At 31.7% G+C, this 22,974-nt stretch overlaps 1 protein-coding gene across 2 annotated transcripts in view; it reads right to left on the minus strand.

The window, feature by feature from the left end:
* Positions 1 to 22,974, minus strand: part of LOC101958962 (connector enhancer of kinase suppressor of ras 2) — a 457,679-nt gene that overhangs the window by 306,338 nt on the left and 128,367 nt on the right. For both annotated transcript variants that reach the window (XM_078034585.1, XM_040282705.2), the window contains 2 exons: positions 9,412 to 9,611; positions 5,252 to 5,339 (listed from right to left, as the gene is read on the minus strand). In XM_078034585.1, coding sequence (XP_077890711.1) covers positions 5,252 to 5,339; positions 9,412 to 9,611 — 288 coding nt within the window. The remainder of the gene's footprint in view (positions 1 to 5,251; positions 5,340 to 9,411; positions 9,612 to 22,974) is intronic.

The following is a 22,974-nucleotide window of genomic DNA, read 5'->3' on the forward strand; positions in this document are numbered from 1 at the left end:
GACCCAGTAATTGTCTGGAATCGGGGGTCTGTTTGTGTGTTTCCACAGGAAGAACAGCAGCCGATTTGGATTCCAGAGAGATTAACCAAGGTTCTGACCCAGAACAGCAGCCGATTTGGATTCCAGAGAGATTAACCAAGGTTCTGACCCAGAACAGCAGCCGATTTGGATTCCAGAGAGATTAACCAAGGTTCTGACCCAGTGATTGTCTGGAGTCGGGGGCCTGTTTGTGTGTTTCCACAGGGAGAACAGCAGCTGATTTGGATTCCGGAGAGATTAACTAAAATCCTGACCCAGTGATTGTCTGGAGTCGGGGGTCTGTTTTTGTGTTTCCACAGAGAGAACAGCAGCCGATTTGGATTCCAGAGAGATTAACTAAAGCGATTTCTACAGACCAAAAAGAAGATGATTTAGCTCAAATCCATAATAGCTGATATCCAAAACTCCAATTTGGCTATCCTTACATCTGCGACAGAACCAGGATGCTTTTTTCAATATCTATTTTATTATTGCCCTTTCCCATATCATGAAGTTCTATTTTATTTTTTTGAGCTCATACAGACCTAGGTTAATGTTTTGCTGATCAGTTCTATTTTTTTTTGACTATAGAGTTTTTAAACATTGCAATAGAGATTTTACCTGTAAAAAGTTATAAGGCCTTTACTATTATGTTATGTGTTGTATGTATTATATTATGTGTGCACACTTGTGTTTTGTGTTATATGTTTGAATGTACGTATGTCCAATGTATGTATTTCCATATATCATATATGATGAGCGCTCATGAAAAGATGGATCCAAATATTTTTTTTTATTCACGTGATTTAAATGGTTTAATTTAAATTGGGTAAATAACTGTTAAGAATTGTTTTAATATGTAAACAAAAAAGGAGGTTAACAGATCTGTTTGTTTACTCTCACCTTTCGTTTTCATTATATTTAATAATTCTCTTCACTATAATGTAAATTGTTAAGAAAATTGTTTTCTTTTAGTGCCTTCTGAAATGTTACCTAATTTTTTCTTTAGCCATTATTGCCAGAATTTCTATCTTCATCCCAATGCCGATGAAGATAATATAAATTGTTAAGAAAATTGTTTTCTTTTAGTGTCTTCTGGAATGTTACCTAATTTTTTCTTTAGTCATTATTGCCAGAATTCCTATCTTCATCCCTGTGCCGGTGAAGACAAAGAAAAAACTAATCTACAGTTTCTGCAATAGCCATCACTGAACTGCTTACAGAACTTGCACTGAACTGCTTACAGAACTATGTGTCATTTGTATGCATTGTGAACTATCTGTTGGTGCAGCGACTTGTGGTAGTGTTGGGGTATTTTTGCTGATGATATCATCGGTGGTACAATTTTCCCAAAAGGAGCCGTCAATTGACTTGGTATATCTTCCTCCCTTCTGCTTGTCATGATCATTCAGCTAAAATTTGGGGGTCAACAGAGGTGAGGCAAAGAACCTCACCCCCCCCCCCGCTGAGACCTCTCCACAGGTGTGGCTGTACTGGACCGGTAGTCAATGACGGGTAAGATCCAATTACAATGGTACCAACCTAAGACAGGAGGCTGACGCCCTGAGGTCAGCTCATCCGAAGACGGGTAAGGACCATATGTATTGGACAACCTAAGGCAGGCACGGTCCATAAGCCACATGCTTGTTGTTTAAACAGAGAGGGGGAGATGTTGAGAGCCACAGCCAAAGGGGCCCCAGCAAACTTCCAGCTGCCAGCAAGCTTCAGACTGCCCCAGCAACATCTAGCTGATTGGCTCCTCTGCGGTGATGTTCATTGGGCTGTTTCCCTGCCCTTCAGACTGCCAGCTGATGATTGGCTCACAGCTGCCCCAGCAACATCTAGCTGATTGGCTCCTCCACGGAGCTGCTCATTGGGTGACTTCTTTGGCTCTGCCCACGCAACCCAGCCAATCGGCCTCAAGAGGAGGAGGATTGTGGGAGGTTGAGAGGCTGGTGTGGGGGAGAGAGGCTTGTGGAAGCCGGTGGTGGCAGTTGGGCTCTGAGGGTTTTTCCCTGGAGCTGTTTTGTTTGGCGTTTGTAGTTCTAAAAATAAAGTTAGTTTCTTTTTGACAAGTGGCTCCTGATTTGTGCCAAGCCAGACTTCGGCAACTGTGGGCTTTTCATAAATGCTGTATGTGATGATATGAAAGTTCCCTAGTATTCCTAGTTGTCTAAATGTTTTATTTAATCATGAAACAGGACTGGCTTATTTCAAATGCCCTTTCTCTATTAACTGAGATGATCATGCATTTCTCTCTTCATTTCATGAATATATATTTTGATGTTTGATTATCTTATATCAAGTAAACATTTCTAGGATAAATCCCACATTATCATGACATATTATCTTTTTAATAGTTTGCTGTATTAGATTCAATAGTATTTTTCAAGCATATTTTCATTGGTATTTATAATGACATTGATCTCTAATTTTCTCTTTGTGTGACTTCTTCCATTAGCTTTGGTATTAAAGTAATGCTGGCCTAAAAAAAATGAGTTGGGTAGTGTTCCTTTTCATTGTACTCTTTGTAAGAGTTTGAGAAGGATTGGTTATTGTGCTTTTTTAAAATATTTTGAATAAACCCATCTTGTTCTGGAGTTATCATTTTGGAGAGATTTTTAATTATAAATTCAATCTCTTTACTTTGTTATTGGTGTGTTAATTTTTTTTGCTTCACTCAGTTTAGGTAATTTGCATGTTTCTAGATAATGTGTTTATTTTATCTTGGTTATCTAACTTGTTAGTAAAGAGTTATTCATAGAAGTCTCTTATGATTCTTTATTTATGTGTGTGAGGTTGAACAAATACTCCCATTTCCATGTTTTATTTTATCATTATTTTATTCTCTTCCTCATTAAGGATTTTTCTATTTTCTATTAATTAGCTTCTTTTTGCTTTTGATTGTTTTTATTGAATGCAGACCATTATATATGAAAAATTATAAAGATCATTTGAGGCTTGTGATGATATTATCTTCCATTAGAGAGAATTTTGTCAGTTACAGTAGGGGAGAGATCAAATTAATGCAATCAGGGATAATGCTAAAAACATCTTCAGTTTGGGGGAGGTCTAGTTTCCCTCTGATTTATCATTAAACCTAGCATGTAACCCATTATTGCTCCTAATTTAAAGCTTGGCTGGCCAAGAATACCCATTTTATTCACTTAGTTATATAAAACTAATGAAAAATCTGGTCAGCTTTTCAGCTTCTTATCAACCAATTTCTACTCAGCCTTTCAGTTTCTGGGTTGCCTATTTTAAATGGATAAATAGACACAAGATAAGATCAGGGTAAAAGGTGAGATTCATTATGCTTAGCTTTGATTCTTTATGGGATATTATAACTATAAACTCCATCTTGCCTTAATATCATTTTTTTTGGAACTGGGTATTGAACTCAGGGATACTCGACCACTGAGCCACATTCTCAGTCCTATTTTGTATTTTATTTTGACAAAGGTTATCATTTGAGTTGCTTAGCGCCTCACTTTTGTTGAGGCTGGGTTTGAACTCACAGTGCTCCTACCTTAACCTCCCAAGTTACTGGGATTACAGGGAAGTGCCACCACGCTCAACACCTTAATATTATTTTGATGCTCTCAAATAGAAGTGCTTATTTATTTCTAGATTTTTGTGTTTTACTTTGTAGGATGGTTAGTCTAAAGAATCTGCAGTGTATTTGCTTGAAATAGCAGCCTAATTTTGAGGATATTTATAGACATAAATTTTCCCATGACCTTTCTCAACAGTAAGGCAAGAAATGGTAGAGACTGAATGAAAAACCCTATATGTATATTAATGCAGAAAATAGTTGGACTCCAATTACCGATATTCTTGTCTTTTCATACATATTCACCCTCACCTGAAGAAGAAATTTCATTCAATTAACAAGTTTGAAATCAGGATTTGAAGATTAAAAGAGTTATTATATCTAGACATTATAATTAACTGTACCTTGCAAGTTATTAACTACCATATAAGCATGGGCTATTATTATTATTAAATATTCTCCCATGGAATCAGACTTTGAATTAATTCCAGAAAAACAAATGCAATTTACATATAAATGATACCTGTGATAATGAACACTAGTTTAAGACTTCCTGGTATGTTTAATCATGCCAAATATATTGATTTTTTGAAAAACAGGACTTCTCATGTTTACCTGGCTGGCCACAGATGCCTAAGCTCAAGAGATCTTTTTCCCTTAGCCTCCCAATTATCTGGGACTACAAGCATGCACCATTATGCCCAGCTCACATCCAAATGTTTATTAGATCACGTACTATTTACAAAAATTATGCTGAATAACCTTAATAGAAAATAATAGCAGATTGTATCTAGCCTCAAGATAATCAAAGTCTATTTTTAATACATAAAATATACATTAAAAGTAACCATTATATGTTTACATATTTCAGTACTCTGCTAATCTCTGAGGGAAATCATTTTGTCTCACTCATTTTTATTTTATCTATGAAGCCCAATACATGGATTTATATAGTGCTGACCCACAAATAATTATGGAATTAAAACAATGTTAGAAATTAGCATATTCCTAATTCAGTGAAATAAGAACAACAAAAGAAGGCACCCTGTTGAATGGATTAATATATAGCTGGATTGTATGAATACATGTATGGATAAATAAATAAACGGATGTAAGTATAAATAGGTGAATGAATGAATGAGTTCTAAATTACTCCTTAAAGACATATTATGTTATGATAAGGGGGAAAAGTCATGGTACCAAAATTTAGGTAGAACAAATATTATGACAAAAATACAGAGCCTAAATAATCTATAAAACATTTAAGGACAAAGTAGTAAAACATTTTCATGGTAGTACAAGGGTCATATAAACTATGGTAAAATAATAGATTATTTTTAACCAAAGAGGACCCTGAATGCCAGTTTATCAAGATCATACAATTCTCCCTATATAACAAGAACCATTTGAAAATTTTAATGGCTATTTTAGAAAAATATAGTATTAATAGTAAATTCAGACTGAATATGAAAGAGATTTGAGGTGACAACTCCATTTGGTAGCTATATTAATATTCCATCTATTTTCTAGCAAAGTATAGGCTGAAATTTCAGTGTTGGCACTAAAAATGATAAAGAACAGACAGATTATATACAAATTATTAAAGATAAACTTACTAGACTTTATGAACAAATGTATATGAAGATGTGTGGGGAAGAGCAAAACAAAACTATGTCTTACCTGTTCAGAGAAATGTTTCAGTAATGTGATATGTTTAATGAGATGACTTTTCAGACTGGAAAATTCTGACATGCAATCAAATGGAGGCCTGTCGGGGAAGGATGACAAAGAGATTCCATCAATCTGAGTTTCACTGTACCTTAAGAAATTGAAAATAACAATCCATTATATAACGAGTTTTAAATCAAAAAGTGCCAGGAGTCAGTTAAAATCTATTCATCACAAAATTATATAAAAAAGTAACAAATCTTATAAAAAAGCTTTAGTGTGCAGTATTTCTTTCACTTCAATAAAGTGGCAGGATGGTAAGAGCAAAATATAAAATAGTTATTTGTGTTTATGAATTGCTTTAAATAGGTAAATGTTTTATATTACTTCCTTTTCTTAACTTCCTTAGTGTATATAAAAGAGAAGGCAGGAAAAGAGTGTCAAATATGACCTAAATACACCATTGAAAAATAAATATTGCCTTATATAGAATTTACTTTTTGACACAAAGGGAAATATTTTATTTAAAACACTATAGATAACTGAGAAGTTTGGGTTTTATTATTCATGTCTAGCATAATTTTTAGTCTTCTGCAGTATGGGAGACATCTAATCACAAGTGAAATTTTGAATACATTATAATACATGTATAATTTTGTTGAAAAAATGATGAGACTTCATCTGTATATTAAGAACATTTCAGAAACGGAGAATAGTTTTCAGAATGTCAATTGTAAAATAAATAATCAAGACTATAGTATGAATCCATACTTACCTTCACAAGGTATATGAAACTTTATTTTTAACAATCAGATAGAAAAAAGAAATTCATACGCTTACCTCTCAATTGCTAAGAGACTATAATCCTTGGTCTTTGCCTTAAAGTGCCATTTTCTAGAAGTGTATTTCTATACTTACTATATAGCATTTGTAATGACTGAAATTACCCCTTATAAGAACATAAACTTATATAGCAAAAATTACTTTCCAGGATACACAATTCACTTTTCTATAACTCTCTCCAGGGAATGAAACCTTTCAGGGAAATTCGTTGAGCCATTTTTTTAAAAAAATTATCTATTTGTGTGTGTATGTGGCTCAATGGCTAAACACCCCTGGGTTCAATCCCTGGTACCAATAGAAAGATTAAAAAGAAAGAGAGAAAAAAATAAGGTTACCCCCCTTATTCTATTCTATCTCTTATTTTTTAACATAAAACATGCTCAGTTTATGTTTCCCTACCAGCCCTTACCAGCAAAATCTTTTGCTTATATGAGTGGTCTTAAATCACATTATGCCCAATGAAATAATAAATTCTTTTTGTTTTGAATCAATAAACCACCAACAATTTTAATGGCAAATGGAAACAATATTATGATAAAAAAATCTTGTCAACAGATTTCATTTAGAACCATGAATAAAATCTTTCAAAAGTCCATAACTTCTATAGTAAATTTTAAAATATAACTTCTGTTACTTATTAAAGAAGTACTAAAATGATATTTTATCATAGAAATATAAGCTTATAGTGCTTGTAAAATAAACTTTTTACATAGTATAGGGCAGTTGAAAAAGTTCAATTAATTCACTGTAAAGTCTGAATATTTTACCTAAAAAGAAGAAAGAGGTAACTCATTTGAGGAAGAGGTCAAATAACAGGCTTTCCCTCCTTTTATTCATGATATCTTGAATTAAATTCTTGAATCAACTTCAATTCTCAAATTCTATTTTTCCTCTTACCAAAAGGATTCACAAGACTTGTATTCTCCTTTAAATAAAACTGAAATAACTTTAGGTTTGAAGTAATAGTTTTATTAAGCAATGATGCATCACATGAAATAATTGCTTTAATCACAATTTGAGAAGAATTCAATATTAAAATTAATAATTCAAAATTTTAAATTTTAACAGTATTTTTCCTGTGTTTTTTTTCAACACAGTGCTAAGGCTGCTTTCAGAATAAATTACATAAATCACTTTGCCCAGGAATATAATGATTCAACATCAAAGAGGAAAGAAGGAGCTCTAGTTGATACTCTAATTATATATGTGGTAAGGGAAAATATAATTATTATATAAGAAATGCAAAGCCAGGTGTGGTGGCACACACTTGTAATCCCAGCAGCTCAGGAGGCTGAGGCAGGAGGATCACAAGTTCAAACCCAGCCTCAGCAACAGTGAGGTGCTAAGTCACTCAGTGCAACTCTGTATCTAAATAAAATAAAAAATGGGGCTGGGTATGTGGCTCAGTGGTGGTATGCCCCGAGTTCAATCCCTGGTACATCCCCCCAACCCCCCCCCAAAAAAAAAGAAATTCAATTTGGTTGAACCCTAACTTCTAAAAAATCCTTGATGCTATCTTTTCATAAATAAGTCAGAAGAGTTCCTGATACAACTTGCAAAATGTAAGGCCTTTACTAGAAGGTCTTTTTAAAATCAGTAGCGATTAAAGCAAAGAAATTTAAGAGTACTGAGGTGTTTTATAACAACCATGTCTAGTATAAGATATACCATTGTGATTTTTTATTTGTTTCATAACATTTTTTGGTGTTCAAAGATCATGCTTTAGAATGATCAATGAGTCTTCAGCTTAGTAAAATGTTATTCAGCATGAATATCTCTTATTCGTTGGTCACTAATTCTTAAGAAAATCCTATATGAATATGTAATGTTTTAAACTAAAGTTTAAACCTTAAGATAGAAGATCCGAAAGTGAATTTCCATATTTGAAAGACATGATTATATAAAATATGAGGTCATTTTATATAGATTATTTTATTCTGAAAGTAGAATCTACCTGCCTTAAGAGATAGTTACTGTAAAATATAGGAAAAAAATATAAGCCCCTACTAATCTTACATGGTCCCATTGAGAACAAATACACCCCCTTAAATTGAAGAATTTAGTGAAACTATTGATGATTAATTCTTAATACTGACACTATGATGCAAATTTTCTAATGAGACCACTTTGATAAAATGAGAAAATCTAATATTTTGAATTACCAACTGTTAGTTAAACCGATTGCAATTTATTTTGGTGAGGTCCTCTTTTTGTCACTACTCTATCCTGTGGATATCTTTGCTATGTGCCTAATATAATTTTACTATTTTTCTCCTTTAATTGAGCTTATTCCAATGATACAAATCATTCCCTTTCTGACTGTGTTTGCTGGGCTTTCAATGTTTCAGCTTGTTACTAGAAAGATATTTGTAAGAGACTCAAAAGGAAAGGGAGTAGAGGAACTAATTAATATGCTTAATTTCTTCTGACATGCACTTTAAAATTTCTTTGAACAAATGGGCCAATTGCTTCTTCATTGTTTTCCTTTATATGAGCAAATGGACTTTTAAATAAAAAATTAATTGTAATAAAAATAGATCAGAATTGATTGAAAAAAGCATGTAACAAAGAAGTGTAGGGGATAAGGTCATGACTTCTTGCATTTGCCTAACTTATAAAAACGGGATTCTCTCTTTCTCACAATCTACCCTCCCTTATCTTTGGATATAATGCTTAGAAGAACTGAAAGGTCTAGGAATAAATATGCATAAAATTCTTTATTTGTATATAGAACTAAGAGTTAACAATAGTCTTTCATCAAAACAATAATTAGAAAGTTAAAATATTAATGCCGACCTAAAATTATTATAAAATCAAGATTAGAAATTTGATTTCTAGAGGCTTTTCTTAGTAACACAGGGTTTTAAAGAGTACTAATTCTTTTTTAACTAAAATCCCTAATTTAATTAATATACAATGAAAAAATGGTTTTTGTTAAAATATCCAGATATGGTCATTAAGGACTTTGGTATAAGTTCTGCATTCTTGAAAGACTGTGGAAAAACAAGTGCTATTTCAAATGTACCAGTGGAGTTTGATCTATAAAAGAAACCCAAAGTGAATCCTTTGTAAAATAAATATTATTTTTTTTTGTAAAATCAACAAGTTTTTTGTAAAATTCAGATGATCAAATGTTTGTTCATTTAAAGAGATTAGTACAACTATGTTGTGCATTCCAGGGATATAGTCAGAGCAATAGTAAATTATCTCTAAACATCTTTAAAAGTGTGGAACTAAAATCCAGTGCATAGATAAGGTTTCTAAGGAGAAACAAAGAGGGAAAAAATACGACTACTTTAGGGATTTAAAGATCAGATATTAAGAATTACCTTTCCAGAATGTTTAGTATCATCTTGACCATATTAGTCAGTTCAAGAGCAGCTGCAAGAATATTATGAGGTGGTTGTTCAATAGTGCCATGTAGACTACGCGCCCTTCTTCTTTCCGATATCATGACAAGAACTCGATCAATAGCATGCTCAAGATGTTCACTTTGTTTCCCAAATCTGGTAGGCATCTTTTTGTCATTCTGAAATTAAAGTAGGAATTTGGGGGTAGAAATGAAGCAGTACTTTTCTAATACACTATAAATATGGAATAGGTTCAATATCAACATCATGCAGCCAAAGTAAAGTAAGAGTGATGAAAAATTATCATCAAGTACTTTCAATACTTTAAATATTGTTTCTGGTAAGACATCACTCATGGCAAGTACATAAAGGACACAAAAGTAATAAAGTTAAACCATGAAAATGTTGATGTTTTAATGTTTTCATATGGCAAAACTACTACGAATAGGACGTATTAATTTGATATTGCATTATTGATGCACCTATCTCATGTCCTTTCTAGGGCATAATCTTTCAAGAGGAGAATCCATCCTACTTTACTCTTTGGACAGTATTGGGCATAGATAAAAGAGAGAGAGAGAATGAAGTCCCTTTTATTTATCTTAACTCCCTGGGAATTATGTATATCTCTTTTTGAGAGCTGATAATTTAAACATACATGAGCTGTAAGATTCTTAATTGGGTAATTGTATATAAATGCAACACTTGATTAGGCATTCCCATTTACATGTATTCTTTGTATGAACATGTGTACACAAACTGAATCACTCATAATTTATTTCCAGAAACTTGTGAAATGTTTTAACTTTATAATTTATAATGATATAAACATTATTTTGACAAAATATATTTCATCAGTTTCACTGCTTATTGACAGTTCTTTTATACTACAATTTCCCTTTTCTTAGTTCCTCATTTTTATTTACTTCATGTTCTGGAGAAATATATCTCCAGTACTTTCAAGGAATACATTGGCAATATACATCCTGATTTTAAAGTATTAAGAATATCTTTTAGCTTCCAAATCATGATTGATTTCCCAAGTGCACACCATCTTATCTTAGTAATAGAAGCCTCCTGATTCACAGTGCTCTTTTTACCACATTATTAAATATTGTGGCCATAAATGGATTAGAGAAAATGGGGATTTTCTGACATATGCCCCATTTTTTCACTGTGGTGAAACAGAAACATATCTAGGTCTTCTGTGAGGTCCAAATTTGTTAAAAATCTAAAATCTTAGGTATTTTTTTCTAAAATATAGATAATACTGTCATTTTATCAATGCATATGGCATTTAAATATATCAAATGTGCAAATAGGAGATATTATTTATATATAATTACTATGTGTTCAAAAGAATCACAGTAATTTAGAAATTCGTAGGTACTAAATTCTAAATGATAAACAATCTCTTTGCAGGATGAAGGAAATTTCACAGAAATTAACATTTACCCCTTCTGATATCATAAGTAAATTTGGAATGACTTTCATAGTGAAGTTTTAGAAAATTACATTAAAATTAAACAACTGTAAAAACTTTTTGTTGTTGTAGCTGATACCTCACCAGACCTTCAAGAGTGCAAAATTGGGCATATGTCTTTTTTGTTTTTAAAATATGTTTTGCAAAAATTTTATTTTTCTGTAACTCCAAAACATCTAGGTCAGCAAACTTATAATTAGGCAATGTTTAGAATTTGGAAATGAAGTCCAGCAGTGCTATAATCAGAGTTATGTCTGCCTGGATGGCTAACAGCAACTATCACCACTTAAATTGTACAAGAGAGGTCTTGTTGAAATTTTATAAAGTCATATATATTAGCATACAAGTATGAAATTGTCAGTATAAATTATACATAGCAATGAAGTCATGAAGTTTTCCAATTGTTTCTCATATTTTAACTTGTCTTAAAATACTGAATCGTCTTTGAAACCACAAAGGCTACAGTGTACAAAAGGTGACATTTATTTATTTCAACACCTTTGAGAACCTATAAACATGTTAAGAGTCCAAAAAGACAAATCTTTGTGTTTCCAATAAATTTAATTTACTGACTTTTCATATTCAATTTTGATGCATGAAATTAAATAAATGAATAATTTTTCTACTTGACAGTTAACTACTTTTTGCTAATATATGATCTTTATTAATTTTGAGTACAGAACTTTTAATAATTGATGAGAATAATAAAAGCAGAAAGGAATTTTGCATGCATTTCTTTAAGTTTTCTGTTAAGCTATAATAGGATCCTATTCACTACATACCAGTTTTCTCCAAATACTCAATATAGATATTGATATTGCAATGTTCTAACATTATTCATCCCATTCCATGTGGATCAGTAGTAACATCCAAAGAAGTTGCAACTTGAGAATGAAACATATGCATTTAGAAAATACCAATCTATACAGAGAAGTCTATCTGATGTTTCCACTTAGGAGACTTTTCTCAAATGTTTCTGAATAAAACATTGTGGATTTGTGTGATGGAAAATAGAACAGACATACTACAAAATCATCTTTTTAGATGGACACTATATTTTTGTAGAAAGGGGGAAAACCATTTTTTTATTTCACAGTCTTGGGATAGTTTATTGATAAATTAAAACTCTAACATTTCTTAATTTATATCATGTGTCATGCATTGGATCTATGGGTCTCCAGATCTGACTTTACATACATTACTAAAAAAGAGACAAAATATTAGTTACATATTACATTCAAAGTTTTATTTACTTATTGAGAAACTTGTAACTACTTTGCTATTTACCTAAAACCAGATGTGATTACAGAAAACTTAAGCTCTAAATATGGAAAAAAAAAATTTTGTTTACAGGATCCAATAAACAGTAACATTAATGAAAGAAAAAAGGTTTTGAGTCTCATACTGTGATTTAAATGGACTTAGGTGGGATGATTTTCCTCAAAGAACATAGTCAAAAGTCATAATTTATATGGTTCAGGTAAATGGAAGGCTCTGATTAAACATTTCCACATAGATTATTGATTATCTGACATAAAATCCTGGTCCTTTAAAAATAAGAGCACATCCATAATAGCTGTATTTTCTAGGAGTAATACACCTTGAAAAATCAAATCAATGGCTGTCATTAAGGGAAGTATAAACATTGTAGAAGAATTTCCAACCACTTTGATCTTTTTTTCTACCACTGTGTTTGAAATTAAGGTCTGATTCCATATCGAACCCCTAAAAATTTACTAAAAATATAACAGATGCACTGATGGTTTAATTCTCTTGTTTGTAAAACTAAGATCCTTAATGAAAATTCTAGGTTATAATTAATGGTTTATGTTTAAAAACTATAGGATGTTCTATTGCTAAGCCACGAGAGCCTGGGTTCGATCCTCAGCACCACATACAAAAATAAACAAGTGAAATAAAGGTGTTGTGTCAACTAAAAAATAAATATTAAAAAAAACTCTAGGATATAATTAAATAGTGCAAAGTAACCTTAACACTGTAAATTAGTATATAAGTCTGATCTATTATTTTCAGGACATCATTAGACACTATAACAAAAAGTAATCACATACCATAAAGAAGACAACATAATTTTTTATGATTAGGAATTATGATGTGGAAAACAAATATATAATATACAAAGAGAAAAACTTACATAATATATATTTTCTTCCTTTTTTCTAGCAAAGTTTACTTGAAAGATCAAAAACTCACTTACCCACACCCATTAACTTTGAAACATTTCAAACTCTACCATTTATTGTTTTTCTTTCTTTATCCACTTTTATTTTCCCTTCCTTACATTGCTTTCATGAAAAAAAGCCTACTAGCTATAATTTCATGCCTTTAACAATTTTTTAATTCCCTTAATCATTTGGTGGTCAACAATGTCATGTCATTAGTTTTTGTTTTCATGCATTCCAAAGTACACTTTCTTTTTAAATATATCTTCTCAATCCCTTCATGTAAATGAGCATACTAACTATTCCTTAATACCTGTTTAAAACTTTTCTCATATATCTATTTGTTTTATAAGTAACAATTAAAAAATTAAAAAGTATTATGGCAGCCTACTATTTTAAGGTAGCAACTTTAACTTAAATGTTCATATACAAACTCCATAAATGGGACACTCTCCTCAAGGCTATAATGCACATTTAGTTAAGTTTTCTAAACCCAGTGACAACAAATATATTATTACCTATTAAATGCAAAAGAAAATTAACCAATTTTATTAATTACCCCAAAGGTGAAAAATTCCAAAACTGATAAGATTTTTCTCTGTACACAATCTGTTCACTCACACCAGAAATAGCTACTAACATGCCTACAATGATGACTTGCCAATTTGGATTTGCCTACTTTGTGGTTATTTGGTATGCCAAGGTTTCTTGCCAATGAACATGTGAACGTACTCATCTTCTAAGACAACAATGTTTACTCAAGGCTAACTGATCACATTTATTTTTTTTTATTTCCACACCAAAGTTTGTCAAAGCTGACAGATAAAGGCCATCTCTCTATAGAGAGGCTTCACATTTATTTTTTAAATGTTAAATTCAAGCTTTTCTCCCACATGAAATATATAGACAACTCCAATATTTAAAGCAAGTTTTAGGAAACTTTATTGGCAGTGGTGATTGGGTATTGCAAATTCTTCCTTTATATGCAACTTGGAGGTGTGGCATGGCCCCTTCCCTCCTCTATAACCAGGGATAGCTTGGCTTGCCATACAAAGCTTCACTGCCTTTTAATCTCAATTCAAAGACTAGACCTCCATTCCAAGACATAAAATGGTTGACAAGGATGTCCAAGAATCACCAACATGACCACGAATCCTGCTTGCCCTCTTTTCAGGTAAATAATTATGAGATATATCATAGTTGTATTTTATGCATTTATGCCTCTTCAAATCTAGACTTTTCTATATTTTTAGTCTTTTGGATAGAAATCAATTTCAAATAATACTTATGTTTGTATTAAGGTAGTTGTCAACTATGATGACACCTCCATTTTTAGAAAACAGTAAAGAACAATATATCTTTCCAAACTGTAAAAAAGCCTTGAATATTCCTGAATAACATCCTTCCCATTAACCTGTTTTCTGAACATTCTGGTTCTTTCCATTCCTGTGTTATTATTTTAGTCAAAGAAGCCACTTGTCCCAGTATTGAGAACAGAATTCTGCATCTATAAGATGTAAATGGACAGATGATCCATCTTTGTATGCTACTGTAATTAAGCCACCAAACATTAAAGCTACAATTGACTTCATGTTTTTGGCAACCATATATTCCACAACCTGGAGCAGGTTGTTTAATGGTTTATCTGATGTCTTTCTGTCAGTCACACATGGCTTGGCCTCATACTCAGCCACACAGACCAGTATACCATGTACTTTAAGGTCTCATGTTTAGTAGTGCTTTTCAAGAAGTGATACTCCACTAACATCTTTCAGAATATTCTGGATTCTTTCAATGTAGCAAGATTCTAGGAGATTTTTATCTGCCTAAGTTATCCTGGGGTGAAAATATGCTTTCAACAGTTCATGAAACTGTTACCCTTTTTTGTTTGAGTGATCTTCTTCCACTTTCAGAATGATCCACTGTTTCCACTTCAAATAGAATATCTGTACTATGTCAGGATCTGCTGAAGGATCTAGGCCACACTTAGTATTACATTCCTTTGTAAAGTGATTTTCAAAGCACTTCAATGATTGACTGTATTTGATTTTATGCCTTTCTCTGGATTAAGGATATAAAACCAGTTTCATTGGAACTCTTGCTTCTTTATTTGTATTTGGGGATTGTGCTTGCTCATAGGTACATAGAATAAATTATGTATCTCAAACAGTGATTACAGGGATCTGGAAAAGTCCTCTGAATAACAAAACAAACCATACTAATTGAGTATTTTTCTTGGTCCACTTCAGAAGGGTTCATGTTTCTCTTTTGGCCACATGAATAACAGGAATTAGAGAAATCCACAAGATGGGACTGCTTCTGCAGAAAACCACTTTAAATTTATTAGCTGCCTATATGTGATCTGAAATGTCTTCATCTTTAGATTTTTCTCACTTCTCTTTGGTCTATTAGCACTATCAAGTGTCTTTCTTATTTTTGTATTCCATAGGGTTCATTACCTCAGATGCCACTGTGTTTTGCATACCACTATCAGGATGTTAACATCATCACAGTGTTCCTACATATTTCTTCATTGCACATTTTCAAATCAATCGTTTTTTTCCATAACTTTTCTCTCTGGTATTTCAGTTCCCTAACTCATAAATATCACACTTTATTTACCATTCTCTTATTTTATATTTCATGCCTGTGTTTGAGTGTGTGTGTATGTGAGTGTGTATAGTAATTTGTTAACCAACTTCTTTTAGTATGTCTAGCTTTCTAGAAGTCTTCACTAAATTATATGTCCATCCCCATATTCTGGAATTTATAAAATCAATAAGTTCAGGAATCATGAATAATATTTTTGGATCATCAAATCCCCATCATCCATAATAATGCCTGGCATGTAGATAGTGTTTAAAGTAGTCACTGAATGAATGAAGGTAGGAAAGAAGGAAAGCAAACATAAAATGTAAAGGGTCAGGAAATCCATTATTTAGTTTCATCATTTCTACCATATAACAATGTTGCCTTGAAGAAATTGTTAAACCACTCAAACCTACCAAACAGAAATAAAGTCTACATGTTATAAATTATTAAATTTATTAAAAAGCAAAGACAATAGAAAATTAACATTTGAAAAATATTTTAAATACATAATGTATAATCTCACAATTCATATACATTTCCTTTTTAACTCAATATATTCTATAGCTCATTTTAGGTATGGCATTCAAAATTAGAAGTGAGGAAAGAAAATGGATTTTATTTCTAAAGAACATTTGTTTAACAAGAATATAATGATTTTTAAAGAGTGTCTCCCTATATCTTCTACAGAATCCCTTAATGATATGTCACAGAAATGTTAAATATATATTCAGTAAGGGTCATTTTAAACACTGATTATATATTTTGATTAATTACCAGTAACCCATATCCCAACATAGAATAGTTTAAGATTGTCTTAATATTTGATGAGTCTACTCATTATTCCTTATTCCAGTTTCTTCTACATTAAGTAGCAGTGAGCATAGAGAACAATCCTTCATATGCTTACTTTTTGTTGTCTGAGAAACCACTTTATAGATAAAACACCCCTTTCCAGTTATGCATTCAATTATGATTCCTTGAAAGATATTTTAAGTGAAGGACAAAATTTCTTAAATATTTTACATATTTATTTCCAAATGTAAGTTATTTCTCAGAAGGTCCTGGCCTTAGCAAAGTGCAATGTCTTCACCTGATTCAGTAAGTGGAGGTCACATACACATTATTTTACACTACATTCTGGAATGAAAACCAATGCAAATATTGAGAAAACACCATTTCCTATGCCTATCCCAAACATTCAACTACCCTGTATATGTGTAAAAAGTCAGTCGTGATCAGCCAAGATCAGCCAAATTTGGAAATAAAAATGTTTATAGAACTAAGCATGAAGCTTATACTGGCCTCAGATTGACAGTGGGGGGTGGTGCCAAGGATTAAAAAAATAGAAAGGTATAAATGAAATTGGTATAATGAGAAGAGATATGAAAGGAACTCAAAGAAGATATAAGACAGAAGCTGAATGGATGATAAGGATGTCTGTTCAGCAGAGTGATATTCAAGACATGAGAATATACTATATGTTAAAATTTTGGGCTGGGATTGTGGCTCAGCAGTAGAGTGCTCACGTAGCATGGGCGGGACCTGGGTTAGATTCTCAGCACCACATAAAAATAAAAGCATTGTGTTGTGTCCATCTACAAAAAAAGATTTTCTCTCTCTCTCTCTCTCTCTCTCTCTCTCTCTCTCTCTCTCTCTCTCTCTCTCTCTCTCTCTTTCTCTCTCTCTCTCTCTCCTTTAAAAAATGTTTTTAAAAATCTAAAGGATGCAAACCCAGCATACTACAGTGACACAGTCATGTCAATATTTATAGCAGCTTAATTTACAATAGCAAAGCTATGGAACCAACCTATAAGCCCTTAAACAGATGAATGGATAAAGAAAATGTGTTATGTATTCACAATAGAATATTTGCCATAAAGAAGAATGAAATTATAGCATTTGCTGGTAAATGGATGGAACTGGAGACTATCATGCCAAGTGAAATAAACAAGTCTCAATAAACAAAGGCCAAATCTTCTCTTTGATATGTGAATGCTAACATAAATGGAGGAGGGGAATAAAAGTTCATTAAATTAGACAAAGGGAAATGAAGGGAAGGGAAGGGGTAAGGACGGAATAGAAAAGACAATAAAATGAATTGGACATAACTTTCCTTTGTTCATATATGTATACACCACCAGTGAAACTCTGCATCATGTAAAAACACAAGAATGAGATCTTAATTAGAATAAATTATACCCATTATATATAATATGTCAAAATACACTCTACTTTCATGTATATCTAAAAAGAACTAATAAAAATAAGAAGTAAGAGATGATAGTATACAAATTTTAAAAATCTGTAATTAACCACAGAAATATTTTCTTTTGGGAATTAAATACTCTGAAAATAACATGATTGAAAATTGATATTAGGTTCTGGAAGTTGAAGATTTAAAATAAAGGTGAAGAGGAAAGGAGTAGAAACATAAGGAAAAGAGGTGACTTTTCTGATAATAAAGAAGAATCAATGTCTGAGAGACTAGCATTTCTATAGCTAATAGTCCTCTATTTTAAAAAGTTGATATTGATTTTTGAGAGTCTAAAGTTATTATAAAGGAAGAACTTAGACAATATAAAATAGCTTTTATGTTTTATATTGAAAGAAAAGAAGAAAAATCATCTAAATAGGAGGTTTTACATAAACAGTACAAAAAATGGAATTATTTTTGTGAAGTATTATGAAAGGAAGATTATAACATGAAAATTTACTATTTTTATAGAATAAATATGAACGACTGAGGAAAATTGTAAATGATTATGCCAAAGGTGACATTTTTAAAAACGTGATATATATTCTTAACTACAATATTGACAGCATTTCTTTCTATACTAAAATTCTTAGTTTTAGAAAAGAAGTTATATCCCAAAACAGTGCTAAAATTTTTAAACTCACTCATGAAAGTTCATGAAGTAGCATGACTTAAAATATCTCAGTGCTGCTGATGATTACTAATGAATGATTGCTTTTGGAGGGAGTTGTGAATGCTAAAGTGACGGACTTTAGTAACTCCAGGAGTTTCACAATTGATTGGTTTTTCACAGTATTGCCAGAAGTATGAGAACTGAATAGCACTGATTAAAGAAATATAGGTTATATATAAGGATCTAGATAATCCTTTGAAATTAATGGGAGGGGTAGAGTTGCATCATGATGTATTATATCACGGATACAGATATCTTCATAGAAGTAACAGTTTCTCAGGGTTTAGATCTAGGAATATCTCCTTAAAAGCTCATAAGTTAAGGCAATGCAACAATATTTAGAGGTGGAAAAAATTGGATTATGAGAGCTGTAATGTCATCAGTGAAATAATTCTTTTGATGGATTAATAATAAGATGGACAGCTGTGTGGTAATTATAGGAAGTTGGGCATGGTTGGAGGAAGTAGGTCACTGGGGTCATGCCATTGGGGATTATATCTTGTCCCTCATTCCTTGCTCTCTGTTGCTTTGCTTCCCAGCTGCTATAAACCGAGCAGATTTCTACCACCACAGCCTTCCACCATGGTGTTCTGCCTCAACTCAAGCCCAGAGCAATGGTGTTGGCCAACCATGGATGAACCTCTGAAATCGTGATTCCAAAATAAACTTCCCCCTTTAACTAGTTCTTGTCAGATATTTTTGTCACAGTGATAAAAAACTAACACATAAGGTATATAATACAGGCATTTTCTAAAAATCATGCAAACTTAATGTTTCTGTAAATGCAGATCCTATAGATTAGTAGACTCAATTGTGTTTATAAAGTATATATATATATATATATATATATATAGAGAGAGAGAGAGAGAGAGAGAGAGAACACATATAGTGTGTGTGAAAATTATATGTAATATATGACTATATGAATATATATATATATATATATAGAGAGAGAGGGGGGGGGGGGCAGGAGGATCAAAAGTTTAAAGCCAGCCTCAGTAAAAGCAGGGCACTAAGCAACTAGGTGAAACCCTGTCTCTAAATAAAATACAATAGGTGTGGGGATGTGGCTTAGTGGTCAAGTACCTCTGAGTTCAATTCTGCATATCAAAAAAAAAAAGAAATTCTGATTTGCTATTACACACTATGGTGACTATAGACAGCATTCCATTGCAAAAAGCTAGAAAGAAAGGATTTTGAAAGATTTTACCATAAAGGAATGACAAAAATTTGAGGAAATATATATTTTAACTTGATTTAAATATCATGGGATGTATACAAGCATGGCAACATTGCATGGAACTTCACTAATATGTTTGATTTTCATGAATTAGTTAAAATAAATTTAAAACTGAATATATATATATATATATATATATATAAAATTGACAGCCCACACAAATGTTTAAAACATCATTGGAAAAATATTTGAATTTTTAAAAAATATTTAGCCAACTATTATATTCTGATGTTTTATACTATAATAATTCATAAACATGCCTACAGTATGCCAAATAAAGGATGAAATTAAGATGGACAAATATTACCCACCCAGATGTTCAATAACATGCATATGTTTAGATAATTTCTATTATTTTTAATCTCAAACGTTAGGCACTATATAGATCTTCCTTATTATGTACACTAGAAGTATGTCATACAAAATAAATTAATGGTTCCTGAAACCCGAAAACCTACTTATCTGAGTCAACATTTGACTTTTAGTAGTACAAATAGTCAAAGAAATATTAACCCTATATCACTAGTAGATGAAAAATTCCCATGTTTTTATTTTTTTTGAGAATTATATTCAGATCCTGAATTGATATTGCCCCCCAAAATCATGTAAAATTAATTCTAGCCACTGAAGATAAAAATATAAATGTTCCTTATAATTGTGTAAATTTAGTTCACTCAAATTGAGTTCATCTATGTTCCAGACACATTTCAACACTGTAATAAATTTAATATGATGATCTTTGTACCCATATCACATATTCAGAGAAGATCAGTCAACAGAGAAGAAAACATATAACTTCATGATTTAAAACAAATATATATGTTCTCATGTATTTAATTTTAAGCATGTTCCTTAAAATATTTACTATAAATAAAGCATGATTCAGCATTAAAATAATATCTAATATCTAACTCACTTGAAGAAACATTGCATCTTATTGATTTGATTAAGGACTCATATTTTGAATGTTTTTCCCACATTATGGTTGATAATGAAGAAGGTTCTACCTACACCCCAAAATAACATTAATTTCTTCTTGAGGAAAATAACTTAGAGCAGGTAAATTTTTCTTACATTGGTATCTGACACCTTTCATAGAAATGAAACCATCATAGTTTGCTGGTAGTTATATTTTTATTTAGAAATATCATAGTAATTTTCTATAATCTGAATGTCTGTTAGAAATTCAAAATTTTATATTTTGAAATATTAACTCACCAGGTAATGATATTAGGAAATAAGGACTTTGGACAGTGATTAAGTCATATGGTAGTGCCCTTATGAATGGAAGTAGTGCCTTTAAAGATGCCCCAGTGGAATGAATCTGAGTGAAATTTCAAACATACATACATGAATATACCATAAATATAACACAGTGGATCTCAACAGCAAATGTATCCACAAGACACTAATTTTAAAATAACTATAAATGAATTCCATCAAGATCAGTAAAGTAAAGAGAGGGGAGAAAGGGGAGGGAGTAAGTGCTAGGGGCTGAATTTGAGCAAATTATACTCAATGCTTTTCTGGTTATGTTAAAATGTACAATAATGTTATATAAAACTAAATAGAATCAGTTAAAAAAAGAGAGACTCAAGAAAGATCTCATCCCTTCCATTTTGTAAGAAGAGTAGCAAAAAGGTGGCCATCTTTTACATAGCAGGCCTTTACCAGACACTGAACACGGTGGCACCTTGATCCTGGTTATGTTAGTCCCCATAACTGAAAGAATTAAATAAGTTTTTACTTTTTATAGGCCATGTTATATTTTGTCATAATAGCCAAATCAATGCATTATCTAACATATTTAACTGTGTGTGTGTGTGTGTGTGTGTGTGTGTGTGTGTGTGTGTGTGTGTTTGGGTGTATAAGAGAGAGAGGATATAAAGTAGAGAGCAAGAGACAGCACAAGCATGAAGGAACTAACAACTGAATTACTGATGAGGTTTTCGGGAAATATGCTCATTTTATGTCTGTTTAGCCTTTTACTTCAAAGTCTAATCATTTAAGCAAGTGATATGACCTCAACAAATGTTTTCAAAACTTTTTAAATTGTGCACCAAATTTTGTTTGATTTCCTGATGTGAAATGTTGGCCTCACAGAAGAAATTATATTTGCTAAATAACAATATATTTTCATAAAATCATTGATCCTACTAAAAATATAAATCTCTCAACAAATATATAGTGAATCCTGAGATCATGTTTATTTTTCTCATTAAAGGCTGTACCAAAATATTGATTTCTGTTCACTTTGAAATCTTCAAATGGTTCAGGATCTTATAAACAATAAATACATTTTTTCCTTTTTAAAGTAATATTAAATTTAAGAATGTTAAGGGAGATTGTTGAAAACTGTTGTAATATTGTAGCACAAAGACCAACACTGGGAAACGCCTAGGTCCTTTTGAATACTAACTTTTTGAACAATGAGATGATATTTAATGTAGCTCAGCCTTTTGGGACAAGAATTGATTTTATTACTGAATTAATTTGGGGATGCTATGCCCCCAAATGGTGCACAGATAAAAATATGTGCACGAATAGTCTATTTCATTTAAAATAAAATAGTTCAAATAAATTAATAAAACTTCAGAACACACATTCTACTGTATTTTTCTTTAAGGGTACTCTTCAATAATTTATATACACTATATTTTATCTATTATGTTAGTATTTCATAATGTTCATGGAAAGTGATAAAATTATAAAATTCTGTATTAATTGTCCCTCCAAAGATACATTATGAAATCAATAGAAATACAAAATATAAAGATTTCAAAATGTCAGATCATTGGGCAATGAATGAAGCCTTCACAAATGTCAGAACACTGAAGCAAGCATGACAATCTTTAGTAGATGCTTTTAGATGCAATGGCATATTTCCATTTTCAAATAAAATTGAGAATTAGAAAACTACTTATTTAACTGTAATATAGTATGCCATTATGATGGCATAATGGGTCCTTCCATTTTATTATGGACATGGAGAAAGAAAAATAAATTTGTCTTTCATCCACATAGGGGATATATTACATCAAGCAATGGACTCTAATGTTAAGACTTTACACATTTCAACACTTTTTCACAATATGTCTATAAGGAGCACAAAGTGAA

This window comes from Ictidomys tridecemlineatus, chromosome X (genome assembly GCF_052094955.1).
Source record: "Ictidomys tridecemlineatus isolate mIctTri1 chromosome X, mIctTri1.hap1, whole genome shotgun sequence".
In the NCBI taxonomy this organism is placed as follows: domain Eukaryota; kingdom Metazoa; phylum Chordata; class Mammalia; order Rodentia; family Sciuridae; genus Ictidomys; species Ictidomys tridecemlineatus.